This window comes from Megascapheus bottae, chromosome 4 (genome assembly GCF_031878675.1).
Source record: "Megascapheus bottae isolate mThoBot1 chromosome 4, mThoBot2.hap1, whole genome shotgun sequence".
Lineage (NCBI taxonomy): Eukaryota > Metazoa > Chordata > Mammalia > Rodentia > Geomyidae > Megascapheus > Megascapheus bottae.
This window is the reverse complement of record NC_143512.1, coordinates 14,719,239-14,736,871: the sequence shown is the minus strand read 5'-3', so window position 1 is coordinate 14,736,871 and position 17,633 is coordinate 14,719,239. Positions and strand designations below refer to the sequence as shown.

At 42.4% G+C, this 17,633-nt stretch overlaps 1 protein-coding gene across 11 annotated transcripts in view; it reads right to left on the bottom strand.

Moving 5' to 3' along the window:
• The window catches only part of Brd8 (bromodomain containing 8), a 56,612-nt gene that overhangs the window by 36,830 nt on the left and 2,149 nt on the right, over positions 1–17,633 (bottom strand). For all 11 annotated transcript variants that reach the window (XM_090331461.1, XM_090331459.1, XM_090331460.1 and 8 more), the window contains exons 2-7: positions 17,416–17,512; positions 6,418–6,487; positions 3,832–3,881; positions 3,532–3,654; positions 2,574–2,654; positions 1,738–1,802 (exon numbers count right to left, since the gene is read on the bottom strand). In XM_090331461.1, coding sequence (XP_090187587.1) covers positions 1,738–1,802; positions 2,574–2,654; positions 3,532–3,654; positions 3,832–3,881; positions 6,418–6,487; positions 17,416–17,438 — 412 coding nt within the window. In that variant the 5' untranslated portion in view covers positions 17,439–17,512. The remainder of the gene's footprint in view (positions 1–1,737; positions 1,803–2,573; positions 2,655–3,531; positions 3,655–3,831; positions 3,882–6,417; positions 6,488–17,415; positions 17,513–17,633) is intronic.

Genomic DNA, 17,633 nt, shown 5'->3' with positions numbered 1-17,633 from the left:
CATTGGTGGTTCATTCCTGTAATCCTATCTACTCAGGAGGCTGAGAATCACAGTTCAAAGCCAGACCAGGCAGACAGTCCATGGGACTCTTTTACCTCCAAAAAACGATAAGAAAACCTGAAGTGGGTGATGTGTTTAAAGTGGTAGAATGCTACCCTTAAACTGAAGAGCTCAAGGACAACATCCAAGCCCAGAGTTCAAGCCCCACAACAGACAAAAAAAACCCCCAAAATCTTACAGACTTCTCTGGCTCCAACTGGTATAGTACCAGTTTTGGACAAAATAGCCATCCAACAGCACAAAAATCTGAAGTTTAAGCTCCAGTATCAGCGTACTGGTGTGCATGCATGTGTGTGCGTGTGTTCGCAAGGACAGCTAATCAGCTAATAATCTTACCTCCAATCAAGTCAACAAGTAGAAAGTAGAACTGTGGCTCAAGTGGTAGACTGCTTTGAGCAAAAAAAAAAAACCAAACAAACAAACAAAAAAAAACCCCACCCTCATAGACAGAAATGTCCTTTTAAAGCGAGGCATGGTGGCTCACGCCTATAATCCTAGTTACTCAGGAGGCTGAGATCTGAAGATCGGGGTTAAAAGCTAGCCCAGACACTAAAGACCACGAGACTCTTATCTCCAACTAACCACTAGAAAACTGGAAGTGGTGCAGTGGCTCCAAGGGTAGAGGGCAGTAGCCTTGAACAGAAAAGCTCAGGGACAGCATCCAGGTGCACAGACCAAGCCCCAGAACCCCCCCCCCCCAAAAAAAAGTCCTTAAGTCCCAGCACCCATATAAACAAAACAAAAAACAACACAGCTTAATGGTTCACTGCTTGTAGTTGCAAAACCTTAAATATCTCCCCTTACCAAATAACTGCTCTGTTCCCAATCTTCCCACTTCTAAAAAAAAAAATCTTTTTTTTTAATTGCCAGTCCTGGGGACTGAACTCAGGGCTTGAGCATGTCCTTGGGCTTTCCTTAAGGCTAGAGCTCCACCACTTGAGCCACAGCACCACTTTTGGCTTTTCTATGTATGTGGTACCAAGGAATTGAACCTGGATCTTCATGCATTGCTAGGTAAGCACTTTACCACTAGGCCAAACTCCAGGCCCCCACTTCTAGGTGTTTCCCTGAGCCTCTCTGTGTTCAAGGCAAGTGCTCTACCACTTGAGCCACAGAACTACTTGGGGTTTAATTGGAAATGAGTCTCACAGGGACTTTTCTGCAGCAACTGTCATCTGAGCCTCCTGAATAGCTAGGATTACAGGTGTGAGCCACCAGCACCCAGCTCTTCTTGACTTTTAAAACCTTAATAATGTTCCATGTCTCTGTGTCCTAAAAGTAAATCTGAGATTTTTTTTAAGATTTCAATAGAGCTCACTTTGTCCTTGACATTACAGGATATTTCAATTGTGAAAGATTATAGAAGTCCCTTTTTTCTTTCTTTTTCTTTTGGTGCTAGTACTCAGGAACTATGATTACCCAGTAATCATAGGACATACAGAAAGTATATGCAAAGAAAATTATAACTTTGACAGTATTTTTCCTTGTAAACTTTTATAATCATACCAGCAGACTAGAATGCATAAATGGGGGGTAGGGGTGGAAAGGAAGAAAAAAAGAGGAGGCCATGAAAGAAAATTTAATTAAGGCTACTACCTTACAAGACAATACTTTCAACTATCATCAGCATGCAGTAGCGTGCAAGCAATTACCAAACAGGCAGTAGATTCAGCTTACCCTGGTATGCAGCATCTGTCGCCTTCCTCTTTATTTCAGCCTCCTCTTCCTCTAATTTCTTTTTCCTAAACAGGGAATTAAGGGTTAGACCTAGCCAGCTCTACTTCCTATTTATGATTCACAGATCCTCCCCTCCACCCCAGATTACTTTTTTTTTTTTTGCCACTCTTGGGGCTTGAACTCAGGGCCTGAGCAATGTCCTTGGGCTTTATCAAGGCTAGATAGAGCTCTACCAGTTGAGCCATAGCACCATCTCCAGCTTTTTGAATATGGGTCTTCGTGCATGCTAGGCAAGCACTCTACCTCTAAGCCAAACTCCCAACCCCCCCCCCCATTTTTTTTTTTTTTTTTTTTTTGCCATTCCTGGGGCTTGAACTCAGGGCCTGGGCACTGTCCTTGGGCTTTTTCAAGGCTAGAGCTCTACCACTTGAGCCACAGCATCTCTTCCGGCTTTATCTATATATGTGGTATCGAAGAATCAAACCCCGGTCTTAGTGCATACTAGGCACTCTGCCACTAGGCCAAACGCCCATCCCAGATTATTACTTTCTAAGAAAAAGGCCTAAATAGGAATTATCACTGGAAAAATAGAGAACTGGGGTTATAGTAGCTCCCTGTTTTCTGCCTAGGTAAAATAGTTACCATCTCACGCTGAAATGTTCTGTCACATCTAAGTGTCATTCCTTCCTCCCAGGCCACCAGACCTCTCTGCATCATTTCCTTTCCCAAATCTATTTCAAGTCTATAAAGGGATGGTAGATAGGAGCAATGAACTACATTATATTACTTGAGGGAAAAGAGGTAAAATGAGAAAAGAGAGCATAGATAGAACTCACATTGCAATGTCATTGCAAAGTTCATCTAGTCTATTATCCATGTGTCCAGCTTGAATTAGTTCTGCATCTCTTTTTAACCGTCTGTTGAAAGAGAGGTAGAGACTGAGATTTTCTTCTTTACTCTTTTTTTTTTTTTGGTCAGTATTGGGACATGAACTCTGGGCCTGGGTGCTGTCCCTGAGCTCTTCGGTTTAAGGCTATCACTCTACCACTTGAGCCAGAGTGCCACTTTTGGTTTTCTGGTTGTTAACTGGAGATAAGAGTTTCTGGGTCTTTTGTGCTCAGACTGGATTTGAACCTTGATTTTCAGATCTCAGTCTCCTGAGTAGCTAGGATTACAGGCAGGAGCCACCAGAACCCACTTTTTTTTTTTTTTTTTTTTTTTGGCCAATCCTGGGCTTGAGCTCAGGGCTTGAGCACTGTTCCTTGGACTGTCTCAAGGCTAGCACTCTACCACTTGAGCTTCAGCACCACTTCTGGCTTTTTGCTATGTATGTGGGTACCGAGGAATCGAACCCGGGTCTTCATGCATGCAAGACAAGTACTCTACCACTAGGCCAAACTCCTGGCCCCCGAACCCAGTCTTTTTTGTTACATGCCAATGTTGCCCATCCTGGGCTAAACTCATGTACTATAAAGTACTCTAGCCAGCCTTGGTTTTGTTTTTGTTTTTTGCCAGGCCCGGGGCTTGAATTGAGGGGCTAGGCTCTGTTCCTGAGCTTCTTTTGCTCAGAGGTAGCACTCTACCCATTTGAGCCACAGGGTCTTTCTGGCTTTTTCTGTTGCGATACTAAGGAATCAAACCAAGGGCTTCATGCATAGTAGACAAGCACACTACCACTAAGCCATATTCCCAGCCCCCTGTTGGTTTTTTTAATCTGCTGATTTAAGCTGTGATCAATACCAAAAGTCAGCCACTTTTGTCTTTCATAAGCACTTGATATGCTCTTGTAAGTACCTGTATTTCTCTTGGGTTTCCTTTATCACTTTCTTTAGTTCCTCAACTCTCTCAGCAGTCAGTTTCCGAACAATTACATCTTCAACAGTTTCCACCACTTCTCCTTTCTCACCCCGTTTCCGTCTATAGAAAATTAGAAAAGAAAAAAAAAACTAAGAAAATATTTGTTCCCACTCATGAGCCTTCTTTGCCACTTAATCATGGAAAACTCCTACCTGGTCCTATAGATTTAATACAGATTTCCACAGCAAACAATTTTTATTAAAGGCATTTGACTGTGATACCTTGCTTTATACTCACTTTGGGGTTTCAGTGGTCTCCAAGAGCTCCGAGTATTGAGAAGCACAATGCTAAGGAAAAAAGTAAAAATCAGATGAGCAAGCCTGGAAAGATTAAGCAGTTAAATAAATTAAAGTAAGATTTAATGAATAGCGCCATCTTCAAGATGTGTTTGTTTCTCAGCCAATTACTTTGCAATTACATCAGTTCAAGGTAACTGAGAGATACAACTATGTCTTCTGGAGTGGAATTTGTGTATTTGAGGTAAATCAACCTAATAATATATTTATGGCTAATATTTATAGAATAGTTGCCATAGGCAAGGTACTGTGCTAAATTTTTGGTATCTATTACCTCTTCAGCAATCCTAACATCTTTATTTTAAAAACAAGAAAATTAAATATTATGGTCCAAAGATTTTAGTATAGTCATACAGAACCTAGAACTGTGTAACTTTCAAGACTGGGCTCTTAACTATTATGCCACACTGAGAAGAGCTTGTAAAACTTGGTATGGTTATACTTGTCTGTACTCATAGCACTTTGGAAGCTGATGCAGGGAAGATCTGGGTTACACAATGAGATACTGTCACACAACAACAAAAAAAGCTGCTACAGGGAACTCAAGAAACTAATTACCCCCAAATCCAACAAACCATTCACTAAATGGGCAACGGAACTAAAGAGAGACTTATCAAAAGAAGAGATTAAAATAGCAGAAAACCATATGAGAAAATGTTCATCATCCATGGTCATAAAGGAAATGCAAATAAAAACAATCTTAAGATACCACCTTACCCCAACAAGAATGGCCAAGATTTTGAACTCAGACAATGATAGATGCTGGCGGGGTTGTGGAGAAAAAGGAACCCTACTACACTGCTGGTGGGATTGCAAACTAGTGCAGCCACTCTGGAAAGCAGTGTGGAGGTTTCTTAAAGAACTGAAAATTGGCCTGGAGTTTGGCCTAGTGGTTAAAGTGCTTGCCTAGCATGCACGAAGACCCGGGTTCGATTCCACGGTACCACATACATAGAAAAAAGCCGGAAGTGGTGCTGAGGCTCAAGTGGTAAAGCTCTAGCCTTGAGGGAGTCCAAGGACAGTGCTCAGGCCCTGAGCTCAAGCCCAGGACTGGCAAAAAAAGGAAAAAAAAGAAAAAAAGAACTGAAAATTGACCTTCCCTATGATCCTGCCATACCACTTCTGGGTATCTACCCTGAACATCATAACCCAAGGTATGATAAGGACATCTGCTCAGCTCTGTTTATCTCTGCACTATTCACAATAGCCAGGAGATGGAAACAATCCAGATGCCCTACTGCAGATGAATGGATACAGAAAATGTGGTATATTTATATATACAATGGAATTCTACATAGCCAACAGACAAGATCAAATAATGGCATTTGCAGGGAAGTGTATGAATCTAGAGCGAATCATGTTGAGTGAGATAAGTCAAGACCAAAGGAACAAAAGGCGCGGGCCGGGAGTTTGGCCTAGTGGTTAAAGTGCTTGCCTAGCATGCACAAAGACCCAGGTTCGATTCCTTGGTACCACATACATAGAAAAAAGCCAGAAGTGGTGCTGAGGCTCAAGTGGCAGAGCTCTAGCCTTGAGAAAGTCCAAGGACAGTGCTCAGGCCCTGAGCTCAAGCCCAGGACTGGCCAAAAAAAAAAAAAAAGGCGCATGGTATCCTTAATATGTGGTTATTAGATCCAAACAGTACAAGAGCGAGGACTCAAAAGTTGCATACCCAATCCTATGGACATGGTATTGGAAATACAAACACAACTACATAGTTATACAAACTTATGACTCTATAGACATGTTTTATTACATAGATTATTATGTATCTATGACATACAAACCCTCAGCCTAATTTTGATTATGTTCTAAAATCTAAGTGCCAGTGATTGTATATAGATTCCCTTCTTGAATAGCTGTTTGTTAAACACATCATTTGAAATATGACATAAAAATCAATGTTAATTCCTTTATTAAAAAATATATAATAACAACAGGGCTGGGAGTTTGGCCTAATAGTAGAGTGCTTGCCTAGCATGCACAAAGACCCAATACCCAAGTTCGATTCCTTGGTACCACATACATAGAGAGAGAGAAAAAAAAAAGTAGCTCATGCTTACAATGGGTACTTATGATGCTGAAATCTGATGATCAAGGTTCAAAGGTAGCCAAGGTAGAAAAGTTCCAGAAACTATCTTCAATTAATCAGCAAAAAAGCCGGGCTAGAGGTGTGGCTTAAGTGGTAGAGTGCCAGCCCCGATTGAAAAAGATGATCAAAGCCCTTATTTCAAGTTCCAGGACCACAAGAGTTTGTAATAAATAGTAAACAGTATATAAAAGGAAAAAATATGTTTTCCACTATTCACCCCTTCCATGTAGTAAAAATAAGGCAGAATCTGGTAGGCACTGAAGTACCATCTCAATGACTATAAAATAACATTGTGGTGGGTGGAGGATGATGAACGAGGTGACATTGATTAAGATGTATTATATTGTCAGGTGCTGAAATCCTTCTGGTACAACTATCTACAGATAATAAAACAGTAAAAAAATTTTAGCAAACTTAAAAAACTTGGTAACTTACTTTTTGAGAGAACCAGTCTGGAGGTCGGCCAGGTTCTGCAAAGGGCTTGATTGCTCTGCTAACTGATACCCTACAAAATGAGAATAGCCTTAATATAAAATGAATACACTAAACATACACATATTTAATACACACTGAGCACACCAAACTGCTGAGAGTTCAAGGTTTAGACTTCAAATTTTAGGATTTAAAAAAACAAACAAAAAAAACTGTCATTGGAACTATCTTCCAACTTTTATTATAATCATTGTACATTTATTTTGAAATTCTGTGGATCAAACTCAGAACCTTACATGTGTTACCAAACACTCTATTAATGACCTTACACCTTTAGTTCTGGAATATCTGATGGTGGAAAATGACACAAGTACTTAAAAAGTTAAGAGAGTAACTACTAGCTGACACTGTGCTACATGTCTGTAATGTCAGCGATATGGAACTAGGCATAAGGATTTTGTTTGAGAGTGGTCTGGGAAAAACAGTAAGATCCCTATTGCCACAGGAGTCACTGCTAATCAAGTTTATCTGGATGATATTCTTACTGGTTGAAGTGAATGGAGTCAATTATCAAGCTACTCACTCAGAATCTACTCACTACTTTTTTTTTTTTTTTTTTTTTGGCCAGTCCTAGGCTTGAGCTCAGGGTCTGAGCACTGTTCTCGGACCTTCTCAAGGCTAGAGCTCTACCACTTGAGCCTCAGCACCACTTCCAGCTTTTTTCTTTCTTTCTATGTATGTGGTACTGAGGAATTGAACCCAGGTCTTTGTGCATGCTAGGCAAGCATTCTACTACTAGGCCAAACGCCCGGCCCTATTCATTACTTTTGTTAAGTTTTCCTCTTAGTTCTTTTAAAAAAGACCTGCCTTGGGCCGGTCTCATATTCTAAAAAAAAAATAAAACCCCAGACACTGGGTACATAGACATATAAGAGTATTTTATGGGGCCAGTACGTTATAGGAGTAGTGCTTACCTCAAATGCATTAAGCCCTGGGTTCGATTCCTTGGCATCACATACACAGAAAAAAGCTAGAAACGGTGTTGTGGCTCAAATGGTAGATTGCTAGCCTTGAGAAAGCTCAATGACAGTACCCAGGCCCTGAGTTCAAGCCCAGGAATTAGCGCCCCCCCCAAAAAAAATCCCACAAGAGTACATCATTTTCTACATTTTTTAAAAATTTTAAACTTATTTATTTTTATTTATTTATTTTGTTTGCCAGTCCTGGGCTTGAGCTCAGGGCCTGAGCATTGTCCTTGCCTCAGCCTTTTTCTATGTATTTGGTACCAAGGAATCAAACCCGGGTTTTTGTGCATGCTAGGCAGGCACTCTACCTCTAGGCCAAACTCCCAGTCCCATTTTCTACATTTTTTAATTTTTAATTTTATTTTATTGTCAGGGTGATATATAGATGGATTACATTCATAAAGTAATGAGTGCATTACTTCTTGAACATTGTTACCCCTTCCCATGTTATTCTCCCACTTTCCCTCCCCTACCCCCCCAAGTTGTAAAGTTCATCTCTAACATATTGTCTTGTGAATATTGCTGTTACATTAGTTCACCCTGTCTCATCATCTTGTTTTTCCCCTTCCCTTCCCTAATTCAAATAAACAAATAAATGCATATACAATACACCAGGTGCCAAAGTCAGATACAGCAGCACCATCATTTTCCACATTTCAAAGGATACTTATTTCCTGTGTGCACACGCATGTGCATGCATACACGCATGTGTCAATCACAGAGCTTGAACTCAGGACCTAGGTGCTATCCCTGAGCCTTTTGGCTCAAGACTAGTACTCTACCACTTGAGCCACAACTCTATTTTCTGACTTTTATTTAAAAGTTTACTGGCAATAAGAGTCTTATAAACTTAGCCAGGCAAGGTGGCCTCATGCCTGTAATCTTAGCTACTCAGGAGGCTGAGATATAAGGATCGCAGTTCAAAGCCAACCCAGGCACTAAAGTGTTGGGGACCGACTGTGGGGTCAATGACCTTGGACCTGACCTTGGACCTACACAACTGTATACACAAGGAAGTAACTCTGATCAGGATGACTTTAAGCAAAGTCAATCAGTTCTTATCATGATGACTTTAAGCAATGTCAATCAGTTCTTATCATGATGACTTTAAGCAATGTTAATCCTTTCTCATTTATCCTATATGTGATTTGTTTACTATTTTGTATGAATGTAGCCTCTGGCAACTCCAAGTTTTAAGAAGAGTATTTAAGGTCGGAACTTAAAATAAACGAGAGAGTCTTAGGCGGCAGTCTGGAGCTCACAGTCTTCTTGGACTGCTGACTTGGGCTGTAGTCCTCCCGAACTCCATCTGTTTGTCTCTCTTCTATTTTTTCCTAGTCCTTGCCCCTATTTCAGGAATCCCAATCCGCGAACCCTGGTTTGCTGCCGGCTGGCCCCGGCAACTGGCGCCCGAACAGGGACCTGAAAATCTGGGACAAGGTGAAGGACCCCCCCTGTGGTGAGTAACACGTCGTAGGACTATTAGGAGAGTGTATAGTCAGGAGAAAAAAAAATTATGGGTCAAGTTAATAGCTATATGTCATATTTACCGATCTTAACAGGCCTACTTGAAGCCCACGGAATGTGGGTGGAAAAAGGGGCACTTCAGAGCTTCCTACAGTTTCTCGAGGAGGCATGCCCGAGGTCTATAGAGGAGGAATTGCAAAAAGCCTGGCAGGGGATAGGAAAAAGAATTAAAGATTATTATAATGTATATGGCCCCGAAAAGACCCCAGTAGAGGCTATTGATGTATATAATTTAGTAAGTGAAGGCATAGATCCTGAACATGAGAATGCTGAATTTGAATTAAGGGAACTTTATGAATTAAAGGACCCTTCTGAAAAACCTGAGACTGAGCCATATGCCGCAGCCCAAGAGAGTCTAAGTGAGATCTTGATAAGGGAACAACAACCAGTAGATATTGAGTATCAGAATTCAAATTTTAATATGAGGGAGGAAAGTTATGATGAGCCGATGGAGGACCGGATAGCTACAATAGAAAAGAGATTAGAAGAAATGCTACATCTACTATCTAAAATGGGGATAGAGCAGAGAGCCCCTCCAGAAGTAGGAAGGAGATATGACCCTCAGGCCACTATGGTTTCTGATTCTAAATCCTATCCCTCACACCCACCGCCTCCGGCTGCAGCCTTACGGCCTCAATCCCTTTTCCAACCTTTCAAGCCTAAAGGCCCTAGCAATAAGTCCCTTTTAACAGGCACTACAACCAGGCACAGTGCATCGCAATTAAACCTGGCTCAGGCTGCTAGAGAGAGGGAAGTTATTTCAGAGCCTCGATGCTTCCCTAGTTTAGTTGATCAGGATGAACAAGTATACCATCAACCTGTTACTGTTAAACTATTGCAGGATTTAAAGAGTGCCTGCTCCCAATATGGGCCAACTGCCCCTTTTACTCAAGTAATATTAGAGGCCGCGTGTGCTGGTATTGTATGCCCAAATGACTGGAAGCGGCTTGCCAGAGCATGCCTTAGTGCGGGAGAGTACTTATTATGGGAGACAGAGTTCACTGCACAGTGTCGGGCTAAAATTGAAACAAATAGGTCTAAGAACCTGCCTTACACTTTTGATCAGTTGTTAGGAGAGGGAATCTATAAAAACACCGAAGATCAATTGGGTTATGCAAAGGAAGCCTATTTACAAATAAATGCTGCGGCGAGAGAGGCTTGGAAAAGGTTACGTAATTCCCATCGTACAAAAAATTTAGTAGAAGTTAAACAGGGACCGAATGAACCTTATCTAGAATTTTTGTCTCGATTAATGGAGACTGCAGACCACCTAGTACAAGATGAGAACGCAAGGAATATTATAGTTAGACACATAGCCTATGAAAATGCCAACGCCGCCTGTCAGGCGGCTATCAGACCCCATAGGAATAAGGGAGGAATCAATGACTTTATTTCACTATGTGCTGATATTGGACCCTCCCATGTACAAGGCCTCACTTTAGCCGCCGCTCCTCAAGGAAAGACTGCTACTGAATTTCTAAAATATAGAGGCCAGAGGCCAGAGGCCCGGGCTGCTAGACCCCCAGGGCGTTGCTTCTCTTGTGGACAAATAGGACATTGGATGACGCAATGCCCACGCCAGGCCAGGTTAAAGAGAGAAAAATTACCTGGCACATGTCCACGCTGTGGTAAAGGGAAGCACTGGGCTAAAGATTGCAGGTCAAGAACAGATCGCAATGGCCGCCCGCTTTCGGGAAACTGGAGAAGGGGCCAGCCTCTGGCCCCGCAAAACCATGGGGCAGTCCCTCCCTCTTCTCGGCCACAAGTAAATCTTCTAACAACCCCCCAAAATCAGTCTCCAGCCTCTTCCGTGCCACCCCAGGCAGCGCAGGATTGGACCTCTGTTCCTCCACCTGCTCAGTATTGACCCCAGAGATGGGGACACAAGCTCTCCCCACGGGGGTCTTCGGTCCCCTTCCCCCGGGAGTGGCTGGATTGCTGTTAGGGCGAAGTAGCTCAGCCCTTAAAGGGATACAGATTACACCTGGCAAAATTGACCAGGATTTCACTGGAGAAATCAAAGTTATGGCCTCTGCCCCGAAACACGTAGTATCAATCCCAGCCGGTCAAAAATTAGCACAACTAATACTTGTCCCTTTATCTCATGGGGAGACTGCTAATTCTTCTGCCCCATGCGGACAGAGAGGATTTGGATCCTCTGATATCTATTGGGTACAAAGCATAAAACAAGAGAGGCCTGAGATGACTATATTTATACAAGAAAAACCCTTTAAAGGAATATTAGACACAGGAGCGGATGTGTCTGTAATATCTAAAAAGCATTGGCCAGCCCAATGGCCCCTGACAACCTCTATGACTTCCCTACAGGGGATTGGGCAAGCAACTGACCCACAGCAGAGCAGTGCGATCCTTGTTTGGAGAGATGAAGAAGGGCACTCTGGTCATTTTCAGCCATTTGTCTTGGATCATCTGCCAATTAATTTATGGGGTCGTGATATCATGGAAAAAATGGGAGTGTATATGTTTAGTCCTAGTGCTGCGGTCACTAAGCAGTTACTTGATCAAGGCCTCCTCCCCTTTAGGGGACTAGGCCGAGCAGCACAGGGGGAGCTAGAGCCACTCCAACCCCAGTCTCACCCTACGAGACAAGGATTAGGGTATTCTTTAACGGGGGCTGTTGTTTGTCCTGCCCCTCATGCTGATCCCATAAATTGGCTCTCGGAAGAACCGGTATGGGTCGAACAGTGGCCTCTTTCTCTAGAAAAGATCATTGCAGTTCAGCAGCTGGTACAGGAACAACTAGACTTGGGACATGTGGCCCCTTCTAACTCTCCATGGAATTCTCCAATTTTTGTTATAAAGAAAAAGTCAGGTAAATGGAGGCTGTTACAGGATCTGAGAAAGATAAATGCAACTATGGAACTGATGGGAGCCTTACAGCCCGGCTTGCCTTCCCCCATGGCAATCCCAAAGGATACTTATAAGATTATTATAGATTTGAAGGATTGTTTCTATACTATACCCCTGGCGCCTCAAGACTGTAAGCGCTTTGCCTTCAGCGTCCCCTCTGTTAATTTTAAAGAACCCATGAAGCGATATCATTGGCTTGTGCTCCCACAGGGCATGGCAAATAGCCCAACTTTATGTCAAAGTTTTGTAGCTAGAGCCATTTCTTCCACCCGTGAAAAATTCTCTTCTGTTTATATTGTTCATTATATGGACGACATCTTGTTGGCTTGTTCTGACCCTATCGTCGTACGACAAGCCTTTGGACAACTAAAGCAAGATCTGAGCCGCTTTGGCCTTATAATAGCAGCTGAAAAGGTTCAGGAACATCCCCCTTTTACGTATTTAGGCCATATATTAGGCCCACACTATTTTAAAAGCCAAAAAATACAATTAAAAACTTCACACTTAAGAACCCTTCATGATTTTCAGCAATTCTTAGGAGATATAAATTGGCTTCGTCCTTATCTAAAGCTGTCCACAGGAGAGTTAAAACCCCTCTTTGATCTCTTAAAAGGAGATACCAACCCTACATCCTTGCGCAATTTAAATCCCGACGCCGAGAGGGCCATCCAAATCGTAGAAAAGGCAATTTCCCAGCAACAAGTGAACTATTGTGACTACTCTAAACCATGGGGAGTTTACATTTTAGCTACTTCTCACTCCCCAACTGCTGTATTGTGGCAGGATGGCCCACTTTTATGGCTTTATCTACCATCAACACCTGGCAAAGTGCTGACCCCCTACTACGAATTGGTAGCTAATCTGATACATATGTGCCGAGTGGATTCCCGTAAATATTTAGGTCAGGAACCTCATTTTATCTGTGTCCCATATAATTCACAACAACAAGATTGGCTATTCGCCCATTGCGATTCTTGGGCCATTGCTTGGGCCAATTATACGGGAAAAATTTTGCATCACTACCCATCTAACAAACTCCTCCAATTTGCTACGTGTCATACGTTCCTATTTCCTTCCATAGTACGGGCCTCGCCTTTATCTTCTGCCGCTTTAGTATTTACAGACGGATCCTCTAATGGAACGGCTGCTTTGACCATTAATGGGAAAACTCAATCTTGGGTTACGGGTTTTACCTCCGCCCAAGAGGTAGAGTTAGAGGCTGTTTTACAAGCACTCGTCCTGTTACAAGATGAGCCCTTTAACTTATACTCAGACAGCCAATATGTAATTCGTGCTCTTCAAGTCATAGAAACTGTTCCCTTTATTGGAACTACTAACTCCAATATCCAGACCCAATTTCGCCAAGTACAAACTTTGCTTTGTTCTCGCAACCACCCCTGTTTTTTTGGCTTCATTCGAGCTCACACTAATCTTCCTGGCCCTTTAAGTGAGGGTAACGCAGTTACTGATTCTTCCACCAGAGTTTATTTAACTCAAGTTGAACTTGCTAAGCAGTCACATGCCATCCATCATCAAAACAGCCGAGCCTTGCGCCGACAGTTTAAATTATCTAGAGAAGCGGCACGTCAAATAGTTAAAACTTGCTCCAACTGTGTGCCCTTCTCACCAGCTCCTCATTTAGGTATAAATCCACGAGGACTGCTTTCTAATCACATTTGGCAGATGGATGTCACACATGTTCCATCATTTGGCCGATTAAAATATGTTCATGTTACTGTAGATACTTATTCTAATTTTATCCTAGCCACCCCCCTTGCTGGGGAAGCTACTAAACATTGTATTTCTCACTGCATTCGATGTTTTGCTGTGATGGGGATTCCCTCGCAAATAAAAACAGATAATGGCCCTGGCTATGTAGGCCAAGCATTTCAGTCCTTCTGCCATTCTTATAATATCACTCATATTACAGGCATTCCTTACAATCCTCAAGGTCAAGGCATCGTGGAGAGAGCTAATGGATTATTAAAACATCAAATTGCTAAAATACAGAAAGGAGAGTCGTATCCCGCTACCCCTGTGAATATACTTAATCATGCCTTATTTGTTTTAAATTTTTTGAATTTGGATTCAAATAATTTATCTGCTGCTCAGCGATTCTGGGAAAAAAGAGAGCAGCGTGCTTTTGCCTTAGTAAAATGGAAGGATCCCCTAACTGGTGCTTGGCACGGACCAGATCCTGTTCTAACCTGGGGTAGAGGGCATGTATGTGTTTTCTCACAGGAAGAAAATGATGCCCGCTGGCTGCCCGAACGCTATGTTCGGATTGTGGAGAGTGACAGTGGTCATCCAAGCAGCGACCCACTGGACCTTCACCCCCAACCCTCCAGTAATGCATCCAGTAATGCAGAAAATACCTGAATTCATGTTTTTGTGTTAAGTGTAAAAGTCTCTGTTTCTTTGTCTTGTTCATGTTACATATTTTTTCTTGTCCAGTTTTGTCTTTGAAATTGGTACTAGTTTTAAATATGGATCCTTATGTTTTTTCTAAAGTTTTGTTTTGAACCTGGTTCTCACCTGCAAGAGTAAAATTGGCAAAGCTCTCTTGACACAAACTTCCGGAAAATGAATGGCCAATATTAATTTTTTGCACTTTAAAATCTTTGAGTATGAATGTGTGTGAATGAGTGAGTGAACATGTTCAAGGTTTAATCAAGAAAATCATTTAGGTTTGAATTATTGCATTGTTTTAAAGAAGGGGGAGAATGGAATATTAGATCAGCAAAAAAATGTACTGATGTTCGTGTGACAGCTCTTAAGTCCCATTAAGAAGGTCGAATCAGTAGATTGGAGAGAGAACTCCGAGAGCATCAAGGGAGGCACTTAGAGCCGAGAAAAGAGCCTCAAGAACCTACTAGTAAGGTCCCAGAACAGCAGAGACAGATCACGTTGAAAACTACTGCAGCTTCTGAAGAACGAGGAATTGCCAGCACTTCAGATCCACCAACAGCCAATATCAAGCCAACTCCTGTTGTTTCTACTCCAAGTAAAGTGACAACTGAAGCTATGGCTCGGAACAAATCAACACCTATGGCCAGTACCCGTCCAATGGTCACATCTGCAACAGTCACCAATCGAACAACTCCGCAGTTCTAAGCCCCAGATGGATGAATTCCCCCCCCCCCGAGAGGAATCGCAGTCAAGGATGGGATAAGAGGGGACGCTCTCTGACCAACCTAAGACAGGGCCTTCAGCTTGATCTGAAGAAGTTCCCCATGACGGGTAAGGCAGAGTCAGCGATCCACCCAACCCAAGACAAGCAAGACCGCATCTTTTAAAAGACAGACGGGGGAGATGTTGGGGACCGACTGTGGGGTCAATGACCTTGGACCTGACCTTGGACCTACACAACTGTATACACAAGGAAGTAACTCTGATCAGGATGACTTTAAGCAAAGTCAATCAGTTCTTATCATGATGACTTTAAGCAATGTCAATCAGTTCTTATCATGATGACTTTAAGCAATGTTAATCCTTTCTCATTTATCCTATATGTGATTTGTTTACTATTTTGTATGAATGTAGCCTCTGGCAACTCCAAGTTTTAAGAAGAGTATTTAAGGTCGGAACTTAAAATAAACGAGAGAGTCTTAGGCGGCAGTCTGGAGCTCACAGTCTTCTTGGACTGCTGACTTGGGCTGTAGTCCTCCCGAACTCCATCTGTTTGTCTCTCTTCTATTTTTTCCTAGTCCTTGCCCCTATTTCAGGAATCCCAATCCGCGAACCCTGGTTTGCTGCCGGCTGGCCCCGGCACTAAAGAATCTGAAACTCTTGTCTCCAATTAACCACTAGAAAAGGGGATGTGGGGCTGTGGCTCAAGGGGTAGCCAGTAGCCTTGAGATGAAGGGCTCAGGGACAGTTCCTGGGCCCAGAGTTCAAGCCCCATGACCAACCTTCCCTCAAAAAAAAAAAAAAAAAAAAAAAAAGAAAGAAAGAAAGAACTATAAAAAGGAGTGGACGGCCGGGAGTTTGGCCTAGTGGTAGAGTGCTTGCCTAGCATGCACAATGGCCCAGGTTTGATTCCTCGGTACCACATACATAGAAAAAAAGCCAGAAGTGGTGCTGAGGCTCAAGTGGTAGAGTTCTAGCCTTGAGAAAGTCCAAGGACAGTGCTCAAGCCCTGAGCTCAAGCCCAAGACTGGCAATAAATAAATAAAATTAAAAAAAAAAAAAAAGGGAACAGCTTGTGATCTTTTTTTTGCCCCTCTTCTTTCTGTTTAGCCAAAGCTCAAGCAGCCAGCTCCTCTAGGAGACACACTGAAGATGCTGAGAAAATTCAACTGAAGATGCTGAGGAAAGTGAAGCAGAGAAGAGCCTGAGTATAAAGCTGTTGTATCAGCTGTAGACTTACTTCTAGACTCCCTCATTTTTGGTACATTAAAGCAACCCCCCCCCAAAAAAAAAAAAACCAAAAAAACTGGAAATCAGTGGCTTATACTGATAATCCTAGCTACTCAGGAGGTTGAACTCTGAAGATTGAGGTTCAGCCTAATCAAAAAAGTTCGTTAAGAGCTGGGTGCTGGTAGCTCATGCCTGCAATCCTAGCAACTCAGGACGCTGAGATATGAGGAGCACGGTTAGAAGCCAGCCAGGAAGAGAAGTTCTGTGTGACTCATATTTCCAATAAACTACTCAAAAATGCTGAAGTGGCACTGTGACTCTAAGTGGTAGAACACTCGACTTGAGCTCAGGGACAATGCCTAAGCCCAGAGTTCGAGCCCCAGGACTAGCCACAAAAAAAAAAAAAGTGTGGCCGGGAGTTTGGCCTAGTGGTTGAGTGCTTGTCTAGCATGCATGGGTTCAACTCCTTGGTACCACATACATAGAAAAAAAAAAAAAAGCTGGAAGTGGTGCTGAGGTTCAAGTGAGAGCTCTAGCCTTGAGAAAGTCCAAGGACAGCACTCAGGCCCTGAGCTCAAGCCCAGGACTGGCACAAAAAAAAAAAAGTAAGACTATTTATCTCTAGCCAGCAAAAAGATGGAAAGCACTTAGCTTTGAACAGTAAAATCCAAGAAAGAATGTGAAATCCTAACTTTAAGTTCAGTACTTATACTGCACACAAAGCAGGGTATAAAAACTCACTACGTGTGACAAGAGTTAAACTGAAGGCTGGAGGTAGGGTTCAGTGGTAGAGAATGTACCTAGCCAAGTACAAGTTCAAGTCCTAGTAGAAAGAAAAGTTAAACTTGAAATAAATGATGTAAAAACAGTTTATGGGTATCTGCATATAGTAGTTTATGCATGTAACCCCAGCCACTTAGGCGGTAGAGATCCAAATCTTAGTTTAAGTCAAGTCTAGACAAAACATTAGCAAGACCCCACTTCCTCCAACAAACTGGGTATAGTAGCATGACTCACTTGCTTAACAAGTGTGAGGCACTGAGTTCACAGTAGAAACAACCCCACAAACACAAAAGGTAGAGTACCTGCCTGGCAAGCAGGAGGATCTAAGTTCAATTCCCAGTATGGGGGGCGGAGGGAGGGAAGCTTAAAAGGATTAACTGAAAAGAAAATGTCAAGTTAGTAAAACCCAAGAAAACAGGCATCTCAGACTACTTACCAGTTTTGATCTCCACTCCTCATGACAGAAGATGCTAAACATAGCTTCTCTCTAATGGACCATGGCTCTGTGGGACCTGTACTCAGCAGCTTGTGTTCTAAAAAGAAAGGCTTTAAGATTACCAGATAGTAGTTTTGAGTCCCAAAGGAACTAAAAGGCTACTACAAAATATCCCAAACAGTAGGGACAAAGTAAACTACCTCCATCAAATCCTTTTT